Consider the following 20640-nt stretch of genomic DNA (forward strand, 5'->3'; position numbering starts at 1 on the left):
GCAGCAAAATTGGAAGTGATTTCGAAAACAGCTATTGTTTTAGAAAGTGAGCACTTAACAACTGTGTGGACAAGGCGTTGCTGCAATAAACACTCTTTCATTGCCATAAACATAGCTGAGTAGATAGAGTGCAATGTGAAATGCGAGAATAGGGCTAACTTTTACATGAAGCAATCTTTTTGGAATCTAAAAAGTTTAATTTACTAAGACAATGTGATATCTTTAGTGTGAATTATTCAGAATATTTCACGAAGTTGACAAGAAGTAGTGATGCAAATTCAGCGGACAATTAGTTCCACATCCACAAGTTACTGTCATGACAATAGAGTTGCAAAATAATGGATATGTCCTTGTAAAGTCTTGACTACACTAGTTGCAAGAAGAATGAATTTTCATCGCTATGACCAAATCTGGATATCCAATCCAACACAAGATAGTGTGCTACATTGGATGTCTGGGTCAGATAGTGTTGAATTCCAGGTACGAAAATACATTCTTCTTTTCACTAGCGTATTCAAGACTCTCATGGGTAAAGTAAAATGTAAGGGAAAAAACTTATTATTTATTTAAAAGTTTGTTGTCATAATGCTTAGAGTTTATTTAGAGCTTAGTTCGTTAGTTAAAGTGCATTAATGTCATGAGTAATGCATTGATTTTGTTGAAGCTAATAAAAATATCCAAACTTACTAGAATTCACAGTACTGGGTTCCAATGATCTCATTGTTAAGTACCGACTGTGCCGAAATTTCTTTGGTCACCTGTAGTCTAGAAATACGCTTTACTTGCTCTCGCGGAACTAACGGAATCTGTAGTGGTGCAAGTGCAATTCTGCAATGAGATTTCATAAATAAAAAAAATGGGACAATAATGAAATGTGTGCAGATTTGGCTGTTGAAGCATCCAGCTAACATCATTACGAAAATTCTACGGGCGTAGTTCATAGCCATAATAGTAAACCAGTCACTGTTCAAAAAAAAATATTTTGTACCTTTTTTACTAAGAAAATATATTCTTAAGTATTTTACATCAGTTTGGAGCCAAATATTAACTATTTGCAATGTTGGAACTGAATTAACTTCTGACAAACTCTATTGTCTACTGCAAACAGTTCCCTTACGACACAAATTGGGATTAATACCAATACATGTACTCGCTCATTAAATTTCTGCTTCAGCAAGGAAATTTTCTTCACGGAGTAGCACTGACGTTCTAAGAGCACCGGCTCTTTCATGGGCAAGTTCTGTTTCTTGGTTTGCAACTAGAAAAAACTGTTTGACAGTAAAAAAAGCTGTTTGACAATAAAAAAAGGTCATGGACTGCATACATGCTGCTGAAATCACAAGTTATGTTTTCAAATAAACATATGACATCGACACAATGGGTGATATAGTATACGTCATAGGCATTGTTTTGGCAACTCGGTTGTCATAATGGTGATTTGCGAGTGTGGGACTGATTGATCCTGCTTGTCAGCTTGACGAAATATTCTGAGTAATTCCCACTGAAGATACCACACTGTGTTACTAAAGTAAACTTTTTTAATTCCAGAAAGGTCGTTTCGTGCACTAGCTATCCCTATGCTTACCTTTCACATAACAATCTATCTACTCAGGAAAAATTATATATAAAAACAAAGATGAGGTGACTTACCGAACGAAAGCGCTGGCAGGTTGATAGACACACAAACAAACACAAACATACACACAAAATTCAAGCTTTCGCAACAAACTGTTGCCTCATCAGGAAAGAGGGAAGGAGAGGGGAAGATGAAAGGAAGTGGGTTTTAAGGGAGAGGGTAAGGAGTCATTCCAATCCCGGGAGCGGAAAGACTTACCTTAGGGGGAAAAAAGGACAGGTATACACTCGCACTCACGCACATATCCATCCACACATATAGACACAAGCAGACATATTAAATATGTCTGCTTGTGTCTATATGTGTGGATGGATATGTGCGTGAGTGCGAGTGTATACCTGTCCTTTTTTCCCCCTAAGGTAAGTCTTTCCGCTCCCGGGATTGGAATGACTCCTTACCCTCTCCCTTAAAACCCACTTCCTTTCGTCTTCCCCTCTCCTTCCCTCTTTCCTGATGAGGCAACAGTTTGTTGCGAAAGCTTGAATTTTGTGTGTATGTTTGTGTTTGTTTGTGTGTCTATCGACCTGCCAGCGCTTTCGTTCGATAAGTCACCTCATCTTTGTTTTTATATATAATTTTTCCCACGTGGAATGTTTCCCTCTATTATATTGATATCATTAATCTATCTACTCAGCTATGTATATGGAAATGAGAGTGTGTTTACTGCAGAAATGCCTTGTCGACACAGTTGTTACGTGCAAACTTTCTAAAGCAACAGGTGCTTTCAAAATCGGTTCCAATTTTACTGGAAGTCTGTATCTTATCTGCTTTTAGTACTACTTTAATTTAGTTACTAAGTCACAAGTAAGTGACAGATCTTAGCCCCCCCCCCCCATATCATATGTCTCCTGGTGCCCTGGTAGAAGTAGTCATAGTTGTCTGCTTCGTGAATACCAGCTTACATCACCAATAAAACAAGAGACTCTCTGAACAGCTTCATAGCAACTGTCAGTGACAACATTCTATATTTTGTTCATGATCTCAGTATCAAACAAGATGGGATAAATCACAGACAAAATGAACAAGCTTGTCAGTATGCATCACCTGTGGTAAATCTGAAGGTGTAAAACATGTGAAAGTGCACAACTGCACATTTGCCTATTTCCTCTGTTTAGTTTTTGCTTCTGTAATCATACATTCAATTTTTCCTTATGAATACACTCTCTGATTTATTACTCTGTGTTATCAGTTATTGTTCTATTATCCATGATATCTCTACATTTTGGTGGTACTCCTGACATTATAGTTGTGTATGACCCAAGACCAGACGTAGATGCAGCCTACTGAGGTCAGCATTGCATAATAGTTTACTATTTATTAACATTTTGAACAAGATACTTTTGCACCCATTTTTAATTTTGTTAAAATAAATTTTCATCCCAAGCTGAATAGGATAAGTCTGCAACTCATCTACATTTTTCAGTGGTGTACTCTACAGTCGATTTGAAGCTGCCCCACTAGATTGTCATCTGGTTGCGAAGCTCCATTGAGGGCTCATTGGAGCAGGCAGTGATGACATTGTGAGCTGCCCATGAAGTTCTTCATAATGCTAGTGGAGTTGAGACTTGGCAATATTAGTGACTATATTTGGCACCTCGTGATTCTTCACTTGCTCTGAAGAATCGGTGATGGTCGATCCTGCCACATTGTTGTAATATTCTCTTTTCACACTGGTGAAGTAAGCTGAACAGTCCATCACACGTATATGACGTAGGGCTCGTAAATTTAATTTTTCAACCGTGGCGAGGTCATTCTGCACTTAAATTTCAACGGTTTTTATTTCATGTTGTGAACTGTACTACATTATCTACCACCAGAGCAATGACAGAGAGCTAAATGAAACTTACATTTACTCATTGCTTGTCACGTGATCTAAGGAAAGGCTAGTTGTTTGTTCAGATCTTGTTGGATTACCGATGTGTATCACTAAAGTATTTGCCTTTTTTCTCTGCAAATAGCCAGAATTTTAATTCTCGACCTTCTTCTGTTATTCAATAAGCTACTTTTAATGTTGTTCGTTCTCTCACAAGAGGTTTTTTATCCGTATTTGATACAGATGCACATGACCAGTGAATCAGGAAAAACGAAATGTTGAATGTTTCCCCCTGTAGAATACCCACATTTACCGTGGTATCTGATTTCCAAGGCAACAGGAAAAGCCCACTAACAAGTCGACGGTAGGAGGCTGGTGATGTGGACAGAACTCTGCAACAATTTCTGTTGAATTAACACTGTGAAGAAAGATAAATTTGTGTCACAGTGTATTACTCAACAATTGAATACACAGTGAGCGGTTTCGACCACAAGATGTTACATTTAGATGATGTGTTGTTACTGCTAGTCTTTGGATGTAGATGTAGCTTAACACCTTGAACAAAAGAAATGGCTTCCTGTTGGAACTGCAGTAGCCTACAGTGTTGCCAGATTGTGCAGATTGCTGAACAAATCTATCAGAGAGGTCATGTTATTTATCTTGTGTTGTGATTGACACAACTTAGACTCTGTGGCAGCCTGCTGCTGGCTGTTTTGTATGTCAAAATGTGTTCCATAAAACATAATTTATGGAAAGAAACCTTAAATAAACTTGACAACATAATTGCTGCTGTGTGGTTGCAAATGCTGGACACGAACATCTGATCAATTACAATGAATCAAACTTATCAATGACAAAGTTACTCCACGTCGTAGCAGGATATTCATTACCGAGCCATATATGAAACACTGATATAAGACAAGAACTAACTGATGAACCCATTACAACTGTAACTGAACAATATAACTGAACTGAAAAGACCATGTCAAATGCATTTCTAATAATAGGATGAATAAAGTTACAATACTATATAACCCAACAGAAAAGAAAAATTTTGGGCTTCCCTTAACAAGATGCCACAAGAAATTCTGAGTTGAAACAGCCCAAAATGCTGAATCTGTAGAAATCGCCGATGCCAAGGATGGTGACCTTGAGTAAACATTGTAAAACACATTACAACCCACTTTTTTTTCCAGACGTTTAGTGAACTACCTTGCCTTCCTGTAAGTTGGGAACGGAAAGGACAACTTAATCATTGTAATCAAACGTTTGTACATGTGCGTAATACATCTTTGGCCCAAATTTGTCCTTTTTCTGCCCATCAGTATCAAAGTTGTGTACTCGTAGAAGTTTATTAATATATGACTAATAATAATAGCAGTGACAAATATCTGTTAGTTTTTTATTCATCCAGCACTGATTTTCATTTGTGCAATTTGCACAAGGGATTTGTGGTTGAAATACCTTCCAGTAGTTTGTGTAAAGCAGCTAGCCACTTATGTCAGGTAGTGATGTCCTCTCTGCCCTTATTGGCATGAGTTGCTCTTTCTTTTTAAATGTTCCCACATGAAAGTTGCCTGTCAGTAACATCATTACTCGGTCAAAGCATGAAGCCTCAAAAAGTGTGTGAGAAGTTATTAATTTTGCGAAGTGTCATAGAACCATTAATTATTCTAGTCAGTGTTTACTAACTTGAGTTAGTCATATATCGAGAGAAATATGCATGTTACCCTAGTACTCCTCCCTCCTCGATAACAGTTCAAAGTAATTCCTCAGCCCATTGCTACTCCCCTTATTACAAGGGGAATAGCAATGAGCTGAGGTGTGAATTGAAACATGTGTGTTTACAATTTTTATTCCGCTACACACTTTGCTTTTGTGGAACATGGGGCAGAAGAGAAGTGATTTTAAGCATTAATTACTGCAGTAAATTGGTACTTATTTGACGGAGAACTGTAAATGCAATTGAAAAATGGTATGATCTTTGTTATATAAGATGTCTCGCTACACAGACTTCAGTTACAAGATATTTTAAAAACATGCTTGTCTGTCTGGTTTCAGGAATGAGACGCGTTAAGCAGCTGGCAAATAACACAAGATATTTTCGCCGTAGATTAAAACAAATGGGAGTTATTATCTATGGTAATGAAGATTCACCCGTTGTCCCATTACTGGTGTACATGTTCTCAAAAATTGGGTAAGCAAAGCTAAACAACACTGTCCCTATAACTTAAAACTATTGTAAATTTGTGTTGTTCATGATATAATAATTGAGCAGTCCTTGTCATATTATAAAGAAGTGTTTTGTTAGAAGCTTCCTGTCTTAGGAGTGAGGAGACAATGGCAAAAAAAGAGAATATGAAGGAAAAGAGCATATGAAAAATACTTTAAAGGTAGCTTGATAGCGGAAAGTTGTTAGCATTCAGTTTGATTTAAAATATTCTGCTGTCAACAAATCAGTGTTATACCTGCATTGAGCTTTGCTTGGTGAAATATCAGAAATGTCAGTAAATAGAGGAGAAGTCTAAGAACAATTGACCTCTAAAAGAAGATGAAACTGAAAAAGGAGGTTGAGATCTGAGATCTACTACAGAATGTCATTGACATATTGACTGTCTTTGTGAACATGAGAAAGTTATTGTTGAAGGCAACACTAAATGATACATTCAGTACTATTGATAATTTCATTTGTAAACCCACAGGCCTCTTCAAAATTAAAAAGAAAAATAGCATTTGCAAAAGATTTTCTTGGCATACATAGCAGAAATCTCACTTAGAAGTGCTTGCTTGTCAACAGTCACTAGCTGGCATTGTTCAAGGAATGTTTAACAGTAGTCCAGTCTCTCTTTTGTATCTACATTAATGAGATTCAGTATTTGTTATATTTCACTTCCTTCCATTTAAAATTATTTTCAGATGATTTTTCTTGTAAAATGCAGTATGTACAAACTCATTTTATTGGACTTTATTCACATTTGGTGCCAGTGACCACATCTTGTCGTAGTTGAATCAAATGTTTCAATAAAATAGTAATAAACGTTTTTTATAAAAACCCGGAATACAACACTTTACATAAATGTTTAAATCATTTTTGAGGATAGTAGTTGAATTCAGAGGAAGAAGCAGGTATATTGAAGTCAAGGTTGAAATATTCACATGTTGTCTTAATTGGTTTCACAGTTGGAGCTCTAGAACTGTGTTTCTTGCATCATGACTTTCTTATAGAGATGTGTGTGTAAGAAGGTGTGGTGTGGGGTGAGGTGCAGTGGCAAGCAGCAATGTACCATGTGATGCTGCAGCCAGTACTGTCATTGTGCCTCAGAAGTCTGTAGTGTGTGCTTTGGGGTGCCTTGAATTGATTTCATGTTAGGTTAGGTATGCCTTGAATTGATTTCATGTTAGGTTAGGTATGGTGAAGATACTTAGACACTTTAGAGCTCACTATTGGTGTCAAAACACAAAAACAAACATGACAAGCAACCATGTAGGACAAGACACATTGCTACTTACCATAAGGAACACATTTTAAGTTGCAGACAGGCACAATTAAAAGACCCTTACATAAAGCTTTCAGCCACAGCCTTCATCAGTATAAGAGACACACACCATTCATACGAGGGTATTTCGGAAGGTAAAGATACACTGTACGCCAGAGGAACAGAAGAGCTTTGGTGAGCAAGTTGGCAACACTGGTGTTAACCTTGAACTGTTAGCTTTCTCCTCGCGGGCATTCGGCAGTTGAACCTTGCTTCTGGTTGAAGTAGATCGTGTTTAAAATGGCTGCGCCGATTCAGAATCCCGCCAAATGCGAAGTGCGCTCCATCATACGTTTTCTTCATGCAAAAGGTCAGCGACCAGCAGATATTCACAAAGACATTGTTTCTGTTTATGGGAACATTATGGATCGACAAAATGTAACGAAATGGTGGTGTCATTTCTCGGGAGGTAGGACCGATGTTCATGACGAACAAAGAACAGGTCGGCCATCTGTGATCTCTTAAGCCCTTCTTCGGAGAACAGAGGAAGCGATTCGTGCAAATAGACGTCTCGCATTGAAAGAGTTGCTTCAGATCATACCGGATGTGTCAATGACAACTCTTTATGATGTGACTGTCAAGTTAGGGTACAGGAAATTGTGTGCGCGCTGGGTTCCAAAGCTGTTAACGGAAGAACACAAAAGGAAAAGGATGGGCTTTGCACTCTGCTTCCTCACATGCTATGCTGAAGCAGGTGATGAGTTCCTTGATCACTTTGCGACAGCCATTTGAATTCACCAAAAGCCAAGAAATGCAAAACGTCAATTTCAGCGAAGAAAATCATGGCTTATGTTTCTTGGGACAGACAGGCATTCTTCTGTTGGAATTTATGCCTTCTGGAATGATGATTAATGCTGCTGCATATTGCCAGACTTTGAAACGTCTTCGAAGGGCAATTCAAAACAAACACAGGGGAATGCTGATAAGTGGAGTCTGCTTGCTTCATGACAATGCTCGGCCTTACACAGCGCTCGTAACCAAAGCACTACTCAAACAATTCAAATGGGATGTATTGGACCATCCGCTATACAGTCCGGACCTTGCACCCACCGACTTCCATGTCTTCCATTACCTGAAGTCATATCTTGGTGGAAAATCATTCCACGACGATGAAGAGGTCAAAGATGAAGTTGGAATGTGGTTCCGACAACAGGTGGCAACCTTCTATGACTGTGGGATACAAAAGCTTGTGCACTGACTTAACAAATGTTTGGATAACGGGGGTGATTATGTCGAAAAATAACAAATAATCCAGTTAATAAGATGTAACCGACGTTTTCTAAATAAATGGTCTATTTAAGGACTGCAAGCCATTGTATCTTTACTTTTCAAAATGCCCTCATACGTACAAGTAAGCACACCCCGTGCACACTTTACTGCCAACAGTTAGCAGTCATGTGAACATGATGTGTGCTTGAGGCTGGCTTGCTTGTGTGTATGAATAGTTTGTCTCTCTCTTTTACTGGTGGAGGCTGTGGCCAAAAGCGCTGTATTACAAAGTGGTCCAAAGCTTTTGAAGTCCCTTATAAAACAAAAGTGGGTGGATAAACACAAAAAATGAAGTACAAGAGGGGCATTGGCGACCTGTGAAACTGTGTTAACAATGAGGTGTCCATTTTTTTAAGTCGCCATTGTACATACAACTTTCAATTTTCAAATCAAAAGGGGATCATGTGTTGTATCTCACAGACAGAAATAGTAGAAAAATAAAGTCATCTTTCATTTGAGCATAACTGTTCATTCTTGAGTTACAGCACACTGTACAGTACAAGGTAAAAAGCACAAGAGGGAGGCTACAGGATGTGCTTGATGCATTGCCCAGCATGTTGTGGTTGTATGATTCACCCATTCCTCATGAACTTTAACCATTATGTGGCTGCATGGGGTCATTCTTTCTATTTGAATTTTCTTTGTGAGCTGCTTAGAATCACAGCCTGCCCTGAAGTGATGCATAATCTTGTTTAGCCTGGAAAAACTATTTAAAAAGACAGGCTGCACAATGCGTCATTAGGGCGCAGAAAATGTTTAATCTCCTGCTGCAAAGAGGGTTCATTGTAACAGATCTGAAAAAAGTTCTCTCTTAGTGTCTATGCATTTTAATGGTTGCCACCAAGTCTGAAGTAGTACACAGTTCTTGACATAAAAACATACACTGATGAGCCAATACATTATGACCACCTGCGTAATAGCTCGTATGTCCACCTTTGGCACATGGAACAGCGATGGCGTGTTGTGGCAAGGAAGCAGTAATGCCTTGGTAGGCCGCTAGAGGGAGTTGGCACCACATCTGCACACACAAGTCACCTAATTTCCATAAATTCCAGGGTGAAGGAGGTGGGGGGGGGGGGGGGCAATGAGCTCTGATGCCATGTTCAATCACATCCTAGATATGGTGAGTTCATGGGTGGGGGGGGGGGGCAGTATGTCAATTGAAACTCACCACTGTGTTCCTTGAACTACTCCATCACACTCCTGGCCTTGTGGTATGGTGCATTATCTTGTCAAAAAGTGCCTCTGGCATTGGGAAACATGACTGTCATGAATGAGTGTTCGTGGTCTACAACCGGTGTACGATAATCCGTGGCCATCATGATGCCTTGCATGAGCTCCACTGGACCTATGGATGCACACATGAAGATTCCCCAACCATAATGGAGCCGCTGCCAGCTTGTCTCTGTCCTGCAGAACAGATATCACGGAGCTGTTCCCCTGGGAGACAATGGATTTGCACCCTCCCATCGGCACAATGAAGAAGGTATCAGGATTCATTAGACCATGCAACTCTCTGTCACTGTACCAGCATCCAGTGCCAATGGTCATTGTGCCCATTTCAGCTGTAGTTGCCAATGTTTTGTTGTCAACATTGGCACATGCATGTGTTCTTGGCTGCAAAGGTGTTAGAAGTGTTCGGTGCACTGTGCGTTCAGACCCACTTGTACTCTGCCCAGCATTAAAATCTGGAGTTAGTTATGCCACAGTTTGCCGTCTGTTCTGTCTGCCCAGCATACATCTGATGTCTGTAATGACAGGTGACCGCCCAACTCCCACAATGTGTAGATGTGCTTCCACCTTGGTTTCACCACGTGTTGGAGACACCACAGCACTCTTCAAACACCCAAGAAGTCATGCAGTTTCTGAAATGCTTGTGCTGAGCCTCCAGACCATCCACCTTGGTTTCACCACGTGTTGGAGACACCACAGCACTCTTCAAACACCCAAGAAGTCATGCAGTTTCTGAAATGCTTGTGCTGAGCCTCCAGACCATCACAATCTGCCCATGGTCAAACTCAGATAACCGTGCGCCTTCCTCTTTCTACACACAGATGGCACGCTCATTAATACTGCATGCAGAGAGAGAGAGAGAGAGAGAGAGAGAGAGAGAGAGAGAGTGTGTGTGTGTGTGTGTGTGTGTGTGTGTGTGTGTGACTAGCAGTCATTTCTCGTCAGGTGGCGCTGCTATCACGTGGATGGGTTTATTCGATAGTAGGTCAGTGGTTATAATGGTCCGGCTGATTGATGTATACTTAGAAATCGCGACCTGCTGTCTGAAAACCGTAACATTCACCAGTCAGTAAACAGTAAGAAAGTTCACAGTGATTATCAGTTCAGTATCCTTGCTCAAATACTACAGTTCAGCATTATTCAAGAAATTTCACAACTGTTGACTGCACGTCATGCTGAGGGAGAGGGAGAGGGAAGGCCCATCAGAAGCAAAAATTCACAAGAAGTTCTCTAAGAATCCCAGAACTTCTAGAAACGTCATTTAAACCTAATCTCATTATTTTGCGAACGTCTCGGTGGAAACAAATTGTAACATTTCCTCAACATCACTAGAACACCTAAGCATAGGTCCTGATGCTAGTAGATCTGAACTATGACTTCCCGACACACACACAGACACACACACACAAATATCTCATGCTCACAGAATGTGCAGTCATTCCTGTTGCTGATCAGCTGAAACATACGGTACCCATTCAGCTTTCTGCAGACAACATGGTAATTTTGCTCCTTGACCAATCCTCAAGTCTAAATTTACTTCAGTCACTTTCTAGTCTTAGTCTTTTCCAAAAAGTATATAAGTTGAAAATGATCTCATCTGTACTTGTCTTAAGGACAAAAGTAAAGATCTGGCTTTTATAATCCTTAAATGGCTGCTTTACGGTAGGCATATATACAATTCACTGCTCAGTTACACAGTAAAATTCACACTCTTTTTCGTAATTAATTATTAATGAATCTGAAGAATCATACTTCGCTTAGATGCTGGACTAAATCAGCCTTACACTCTGTCAAGCAGTATAACAAATGAAAATAAGAAAGGCAACTGGCTGAAAATCGAGAACATTTAGGTAACTTTCACACTGTTATGAACAAAGTATTGTTTAATTCATTATTTAACAACAAAGTGCTTGTTTTAAACCAGCTTTTGATGTATTTATGAAGATATGTCTTGGAGGTTGTTTTTTAATGGGAAGTTATAAAATTTAGCTTTTAGATAATTTAGACTATCTCCAAAAATATTTAAAGTATAGAACTCAATGTTCTACAGCAAGTAGCTATTGTTCCGACAGGCTGTATAAAATTTCAAGGTTATTAGAGTACTGGTAGGGTCCAGAAAAATTTGCCTTCATGATAAATGCAAATATAGATGTGAATTCTGCCTCAAAATGCAAAAATGCAAATTGATGCAGGAAACACTATTTCAAAGAGAATTGTAGCAAGATGAATTACCTTATAAAAGATAATTTGAAATAGCTTTATTTTATGCATATAAAGTTCAAAAAGGAAACTGGCTTTGGTCACTGGTATTGCAGAATATCTGTCGAAGGCCAGTTTGGAAGGAGAATGCGTGTAAGAACATCTTCGCAAAATAAAGAGCACACTTATACACGAACACAGTGACATGTCAATGTGGTTGTAAGTTACATTTGGGTTCCACATTAGACTGTGGACGATTGAATCGTCTCTAAGATAAATACCGCATATGGCAAAGTAGGACTCAAGTGTTGGACTAAATACGGAAACGCTTAAATTTGTCTGTTAGCTGAAGTTGGTATTGTGCAAAATTGTGGACAATCTGATGTGGCAGTTTTAGGTGAGCTGTGTTTTGAACTACTGTTGCATAAGATATTGATGGGAGTATGGCTTTGACCTGTTTTGTTTACAACATTGCCAACCTCAGTAAGCAGCTGCGCAGTAGCCGTTACCAAATGCTTTGTGTTGTCCATTGCTCATTTTTCTTCTTTCCTTATTTTGAAATGAGCAAAAGAGATTAATTCTGATTCGCCATGGATTGGATACAACTATCACAATACCAGAAGGGATCAGTGATCCGTGTGTCACTTCTGCTTTCGCGAAAACACAGAATACAAGTGTAGGCTGGATGGCCTCTGAGATGAGTGAGTGACTTGTTAACACCCCCCCCCCCCCCCCTCCCCAACCAATCCTTACCAATCATTTATTCATATTTCTTGTTTGTTTGTGCTTGCAGCTGCCTGCTGTGTTTTCGTTGTCGTCTGCGCTGTAGTGACCATGCCCATAGGTGTGCGCAGAAAATTTTCCAAGAGGGGGCAAGATTCAAAACTTGTTAATCACTATACAACTGATTTCATGAGTCTGGAAATATACCATAGCTCAACAACTAAACTTGTCAGAAAATATACTAAATGTTTTGTGTGTCAAACATTAATAGTTTAACTTTTTAAGATTTTTTTGAAGGTAGGTTACTTTAATATCCAAAGGGAAACATGTTTTTGAATCATCAGGATGAACATTGGATCCACCTTTTATGATTTTACAATATGAAATTACATCCCCCACATGATTAAATCCAGCACATCAAATGAGTTAGATAATAAAGCTAGAACTATTCACAAAAGATGGTTTTGTTTGTATACCAATAATGTTACTTTGACACTGAAAATTAAAGATCTAAACTATAAAGAGAAGACTAAAAACTTAAGAAAGTCGTGTTGGTTATTAACAAAACAGCCAGAAGAAATGACAGTGTCAGTAGTATGTAGAAAAACAGGATGTGAACTTTAAAAGTGGTTATACAACTTTGATACCACCCATAACACTTACGAATTCTTAAACATGGTTATCAAAGTACAAAGTGTTGGGTCTTGCCCACTCGTCTCATATAGGGTGCCTAAAGGATGCTGCATTGTCGGAATGCTACACAACAATTCAAGCAAATATTAGTACTTTTATTTCAATAAAGCAGATTGACAATACTTAACGTTGGCTGTAGAACAATTGTCGCAAGCAATGGGTGACAGGCAATATAAATCAGAGCCCTGTGATGTATGCAATGTTCAGGCAAGCCTATCACCCAGTTTGTGGATCACTACTAACTGTTCTCATAGCACACTCTGCTAGGCTGTGCTAATACTCCGCAAATACTTTTCACTAACGTCCGGCCGAGGCTGGCAGGAGGCGGAGCTTGTATTCAGTTCTTGCAGAGGTTGCTCCTGTCGTGGTGCGGTCCTCATTAGCAGGCTATTGGCTGACGTCACCGCACTGCCTTCTCTGGTCTTGCGTTCTTCCTCTTCGTTCCGGTGCTTGTGGTTATGCCAGAACACAAAGGACAGCTAAAACAAGCAGAAAGTTACATATATTCAGTGAACTAGATAAAAATCATTAGTGTCATGTCTCAATGAGGAACTTGAAACTTTTCAGCACAAGGCAGGAGCATGTAGAGGAACTCTGGGTCAAGTTCAAAAAAATAGTTGACCATACGCTGGACAGATATTACACAGTAGAAAACTTCATAATGGGAGAGAACCTCCATGGCATACAGTCACTGTAAAGAAACTTCTAAAGAAACAGAGATTGCTGCATAATAGGTATAAAACAAGTGTAGGGCTATATGTAGAGAGATGCTGAACGAAACATCTTTGGCTGTCCAAAGAGCAATGCGTGAAGCCTTCAGTGACTATCAGAGCAGAATATTGTCATGTGGTCTTCCACAGAACCCAAATAAATTATAGTTATTTGTAAAAATTAATGTTCAGTTCCCAATGAATGAATGGAGCAGGAATTGAAATTGAGGGTAGCAAAGCAAAAGCTGAAATGCTTAACTCCATTTTCAAATGTTCCTTTACAAAGGAAACCCCTGGAGGACTGCCCCATTTAATCCTCGTACCACTGAAAAGAGTAATGAAATAAGTATTAGTGTCATTGATGTTGAGAAACAGCTGACACTGTTGAAGTTGAACGAAGCTCCAGGGCCTGATGGAATCCCTGACATATTCTGTACTGAATTTGCAGCAGAGTTAGCCACTCTTCTAACTATAATCTGTCACAGATCCCTCAAACAAAAAAACTGTGCCCAGTTCTTGGAAAAAGGCACAGGTCACATCATCTTATAGACGGGTAGTAGAAGTGCCGCAAAACTATTGTCCAGTATCCTTCACATTGATTTGTTGTAGAATCTTAGAACATATTCTGAGCTCCTATTCTGAGATCCAACATAGTGAGGTATCTTGAACAGAATGGGTTTCGAAAACATCCGTCTTGTGAAAGTCGACTCGTGTTTTTGTCACTTTCCTCACATGACATACTGAAGGCTTTGGACCAAGGCATTCAGGTAGATGCTGTATTTCTTGATTTCCGAAAAACATTTGACTCAATACCACACCTACGTTTATTGTCAAAAGTGCACTCATATGGGGTATGAAGTGAAATTTGTGACTAGATTGAGGACTTTTTGGTAGGTAGGATACAACATGTTATCTTGGGTGGAGAGTCATCATCAGATGTGGAACTAACTACAGATGTGCTCCAGGGAAGTGTGTTTATATCCTTGCTGTTTGTGTTGTTTATTAATGACCTTGCAGACGAGATTAATAGTAAAGTCACCTTTTTGGAGATGATGCATTTACCTATGGTGAAGTACTATGTGAAAGGAGTTGCATAAAGATTCAGTCAGAGATTTGCAAGATTTCAAAGTGGTGCAAAGATTAGCAACTTGCTTTAAATGTTCAGAAATGTAAAATTTTGCACTTCAAAATATTAAAAATGTAGTATTCTATGACTATAATATCAATGAGTCACTGTAGGAGTCTGCTCGATTTCCCTAAATTGCTTCAGGAATTTCTGGGATGGTTCCTACGAAAGGGCATGGCCGACTTCATTCCTCATCGTTTCCTAATCCGATGAGACCAATGATGTTGCTGTTTGGTCCCCTCCCTAAAATCAACCATATTTGAATCCGTCAGTCAACTTGTACAAATACCTGGGCATAACACTTTGTGGGTATATGAAGTGGAATGATGACAGAGGTCCAGTCATGGATAAAGTAGGTGGTAGACTTCGGTTTATTATTCTTACCACACTCCATTCGTAAATGTAACTGGAAGAAACCCTAATAACTGGTACAAAGGGACTTACCCTCTGGCATGCACATCACGGTGGTTTGCAGAGCATAGGAATAGCCCCTTTCTGCAGCACCATATGGGGAAAGAATATATTGGGGACTTCTTGGCAATGTTCGGTAAATCTTCACATTCACCGTAATTGCAGTACTGCACAGAAACTACCAACGTGCATAGGTAAGGGTGTAATTCACCTTGATACACCCAGCAATCAAACAAGCCCAAGTTATACAGTCATTGCTAAAGCCGCATTTCCTGTCACTCTTGGCAGTACCATGTCTATGGTGTAGTATAATCACAGACAATCATTCCTAGAAATTTATGAAAAATCTATACCCCAAATTCCAGGAGGGGCTAGTGCCCCCCGCCACCCCCCCCCCCCCCCCCCTTCCTGAAGTGAACGCCCAAATTGCAAATAATGAGAGAGGAGGGGAGGGGGGGAGGGAAGGGCAAGAAACTACCATACATTTTGACCAAGGGAATGGAAAGAGGCAAATGTATGTTGCAAAATCGGTTCTCATCTCTTAGAGTTTGAAGGCACTATTGATGGGAAGGGAGTCAGGCTACTAGTGAAAAAAGTCTTTCACGATTTGTTTTGCCCTGTGGCATGATTGTGTTCACAATAGTTTTAAGATGCTGTGGTGAAATCAGTGACACCTTTGGTGCTGCTGGAATCTGCGGAAATCCTAATGTCACTGTGTAACAGCAGTCCCTTTTCATCCTTGCTCAAGGTTGTGTGGCAGAGAATGGTGGGTTTACATTTATGTGACCAAAATGTGAATGTGGGAGCTAACCAAACAGTTGCCTCCTTATGCCCAAGTGACAGGTACGGCAGGGTATATATGACCTGGGAGATCTGGGGAAAACCCGCGAATTTTTTTTATCCAGGAGAAAACCAGGAAAAACCCGGGAATTTTTTAGATTTCCGGGAATTTTTCATTGTTTTTGATTTCAGTTTTTGTAATTTTGACTTGTAAGGACTGATATTCTAACAAAGGATATTTCTGTATCTCGTTTCTGCAGAATAATACTGCAACAATAAAACATGAATGAGAGAAAAAACGAAAATAAAACTTAAATTGCAAAGGAAATACGCCATATACATCAACAAAACACAGTGCGCATACAAGCATCTGCCAACAGCAAAATGTGCCGAAGGCTTTAGGAAGACTATGCAATGCTTCATAACAACAAATTGCTCCGATGAGTGTGACGTCACAATTGTTCGCATTAGATTTGTTTTAGCAGTTATGAGTGGGATCATGCGCATGCACAGTTGAGTAATACCTTCTCACTCTTGTGGCTGCAGAAATGTGGCTGTTGGGTGTGTAAGCAGTCGCAGAAAGCAGCTAGATGCTACCGGGAAAAATTTTACCGGCGCGCCCAAGCTGCCAGACTCAGGCATGCGCAGCTGGCCCGGATCTAGGAGGGTGAGAGGTGCAAATTTATTTTCTTGAGGGAAAAAAACCTTGTTTCGCAAAGCGCCTAGCATCCAGCGCACATTGGTCTATCGATTATTCATATGACATTGAAACACATTCCTGTCGATTTTTGAACACATTCTAAGTTGATTTCTGAATGTATCATAAGTTGATTTGTGAATGCATGCATAATGTACGTGATGTCTCTGTCAAGGGAATCCTAGTCGATCTAGAAACAAAGTTCCCTGCAGACAAAAGGAGCTGTACGAGCTGAGTGGAGTAAAGCTGAACGGATGAATTACCAACCGCTGTCTCATTATGTGGTTTATTGGTTTTGTGAAGGATTAGCATTGTTCTAATTACGTAGTGAAATCTGTAGATTCAGACTACCAGAGTGGAAATAAACAACTATCAGGAACAACAAGTAGACAGATTACGTATTATCTTCACGGTGTATCCAAGAAAATGAAATTTTGACAGAAAATTTTTGGCCAGATTGCTATACTAGTAAGGGCCAGTTATTCGGTCCCCCGCTAGCAGCCGCTTTAAGTTATATTCTGGAAGTAGCGCGGAAAACGCGTTGTATGAACATGTAACAACACCTAGCCGAGGAAAATCGCGGGTTAACTTAACCGGTTATTCTGGCAGAGTTAGTGAAATTAACCGACAAATAAGCTTTGACATTGGCAGGAATAGTTACAGAATTAGTGATGACAGGACTGTTTGTTAGAATGAGGAAGGAGAAAAAATGGGGACGTCACACAAATTATGGAAGAATATGACGATTCCAAATTTGTATAAAAATTTCGGACTACTACTTTTCAGTCTCATGCTTGAGAAACTGGAGCGTATGAATGAAGTGTGAAACTATTTCCTAACGTAAAGCTTTTTGCTTTTCAATTCCACAGAGCGAAATACAGCAACATTTGATAGAAGAATGCTGTGTGAAGATGCATGGCACTGCACTTTGGCACACTTAAAACCAAATAACATGTCTTACATTCCTTCAAATACATATGTTTTATGCATCAGACCCTTCAGAACGATGTGCACTACAGAATGAACATTTTTAAAAATTTTTGACGTCCTATCTCAAATGCTCGAGGGTGGGGCTGGGGGCCAATCTAGTATTGCCCCAGTTCAGAAATATCGTTGATCCAAGCAAGGCTGATGCGCAGAGCAGTCTTGAGTTATAGTGGGGTAGTGGGTAGTCTCCATGTGACCATGTTTACATTTAGTGATTTTGCTATTTCCTCTTAGTTTACTACTCTCACATCAAATGAAAACAAAACAGATTTCTGTGACTGGGAGCTATCAAGTGAATTAAAATACATTCACTTAATTACGGAAGGCTAAAATATGTTATTAGTTTCAGATTTGATTTTATTTCAATTTTTCTGACTGTCAAGCATTAATTGCCTTGCAGAACAATGATGTTATGTTTGTCAGTTTGCTAAAGAAATTTTCTTTTATACACTTTTCCACTGAGGCAATCAATATATTTGAAACGAAGTGTTTAATTCCACACTATTGGTTAGTTTCAACTGTTTGATGCATTTCATGTGCACGTTTTCATCTTCTAGCACGTATGGCATTATGCCATAATAAAGAACCAAACATGAGATAACACAGTACTGCTACTCCAAGAAAATTTACATCCCGAATACCACATTGAAAAGCCTAATATCAGGTCTAGGCCTGCTTCACTGGGAATCTGGTTATACGAATGTGCACTTTAAATGTGCATTTTAGTATGGGTCACGAAATTCCGATGCTCTTGGAGTATCCTCCGATGTCTGATGACATAATGTAAGATCTTTTAACTTTTTACACTTACAAATATACGGGCTTCCTATGTCATCGTAGCTGCACAAGGGCGGTGGCGCCTGTTATCTGGCGCTCTCTAGCAACTGCCGAAACAAACCTATTTCTAAAAGGTCACAAGAAAATATTGCGAATAATGGTTTGAAAATCGTTTCTTTCAGAGTAAATTTTATTTTATGCAAGTTGAACTATGTGCGATAATGTATGATGAATTCCTTCTATCACAGAGCGTTGATTTAAAAATCAACTTGTTGATGACGAGCCATTTAGATGAATTTGAGCCCAGAAGATCAGACATTTACATCATTATTAAAAATTTTACTGGCACATTTATGTCATATATCTTAAAGTGTAATACACGCATAAAAGACCAGCGTTGTATGTGAAAGCTTAGGTTCTCTTGCAGCATATTAACCTTAGAGACCAATGTTATATGTGGAACCTTTTGTAGCAACTCTGTGTGTATTAATTTAAACCATTAACTTTTCCTATTTGTGTGTTCGCACTATTAAACAGTGATGTTGCTATTGGCTGACTACATCACGTGTCCTAAACTCTGAATATCCTCTGTCATCGGCTGGCTAGATTACCTGACATGAGCTATGACTGCTTACAAAAGCGCATCGCAATCTTGATTTCAATGCTTCGGAAAGTAATATGTGGTGTTTGGTGGAATTAGAATTTATACTTTAGCAATATGAAAATATGCAGCGTACATGTTGCTATAAATTAAAGATCTTTCCAAAACGTGTTTTTTTCCCAGAGTTTCGTTTTCTAAACTGCCAGGAAATTCAATACCCATGTATAAAACCATAACCATACAAAGGATTGATACGTTATACAGGTCTGAGAGAAAATATACTGTCAGTTAACAGGGAAAAAGCATATTTTTAATCAGGAAATCCTGGAATTTTTTTTTGTCTTTGTCTGCATGTACACCCTGTACTAGTTGGTGCACAAATTGCCTGTTCTGATGGGTGAATGGCTTATTTTCCTGCCAAGACTGGACAAGCACAGAGGGTAGGTATGTCTGTGACTAGGAGCTCCAATGTTATGCTACTAATGAACACCTGTCAGGGAAACAGCAGGCATGTTGGGAAAGAAAGCCAGGTGCATCCAGTATGTTGGATAGGAGGTCCATCGAATGTTTGGAGGTGGTTTTGGTAGCTCTCATTGGCACAAATTACACGTGCTGCCTGGTTTTAAGTCCATCTTCCATTCTAAATGTGAATTGGTGGAGACAGTTAGCCTCAAATGCTGGTGGAATCAGGAGCCACTGTTTGTACCATCGTACACACAATCTATGATGATCCTGTTGTGGAGCAAAGAGGAAGATATGAATCAGAGGTTCAGATTATGTTACCAAGATCTCAGAGGCAGATGTCTTGACTTCTGCTATAGTTCAAGAAGTGTAGTGATCCCCAGAGGTATCTTTCCATAGGGTGAATGACGAGTTACATGCTGTAATTATAGAAACATGAGCCATGTTACTCACAGAAGAGAAAGTTTGTCCTTGTAGATGAAAACAAGAATATGTTACTGTAATACTAGTAATCTGCTGAAGCATCCACAGTCAGGTACCAGAATTAATAGGGGTAATAATCCCCATAAGCAATTATGACAAATGTGAATACCTGTGAAATTCTAAATTTAGATTCATATCAGGAGAAGCCAGATACTAATGGAGATGGCGTATTTATTGCAATGAAGAACTCTGTAGTCTCTAGTAATTGTATTACAGGCTGTGAATTTGAAATGATCTGGGCGAGGGCAAGCATCACGGATAGTTCAAACATGGTAATCACATCCTTTTATAGTCTTCCTGCTTCAAGAGCCATAGTGGCAGAGCACTTCAGAAGAAACTTGGAGAATGTAGTGAACTAGTCTCCTGCTCGAGCTATTGTAATAGGAAGAAACTTCAGATTGCCAGAAATAGAGCAGGACAGCCATGTAATTAAGAATGTTGCCGAATAGGGGTATTCATCTGTGATTTTTTTCCAAAAAATAAATAAAATAAAAATAAAAAATA

At 39.3% G+C, this 20640-nt stretch overlaps 1 protein-coding gene across 3 annotated transcripts in view; it reads left to right on the forward strand.

Moving 5' to 3' along the window:
* Positions 1 to 20640, forward strand: part of LOC126416231 (serine palmitoyltransferase 2) — a 475563-nt gene that overhangs the window by 424169 nt on the left and 30754 nt on the right. For all 3 annotated transcript variants that reach the window (XR_007575420.1, XM_050083838.1, XM_050083837.1), the window contains one exon: positions 5511 to 5646. Coding sequence is in view for 2 of the 3 variants with exons in the window: in XM_050083838.1 (XP_049939795.1) it covers positions 5511 to 5646 (136 nt within the window). In the remaining variant the exon portion in view is untranslated. The remainder of the gene's footprint in view (positions 1 to 5510; positions 5647 to 20640) is intronic.

The sequence above is a fragment of the Schistocerca serialis genome, chromosome 8 (genome assembly GCF_023864345.2).
Source record: "Schistocerca serialis cubense isolate TAMUIC-IGC-003099 chromosome 8, iqSchSeri2.2, whole genome shotgun sequence".
NCBI classification, from domain to species: Eukaryota; Metazoa; Arthropoda; class Insecta; order Orthoptera; family Acrididae; genus Schistocerca; species Schistocerca serialis.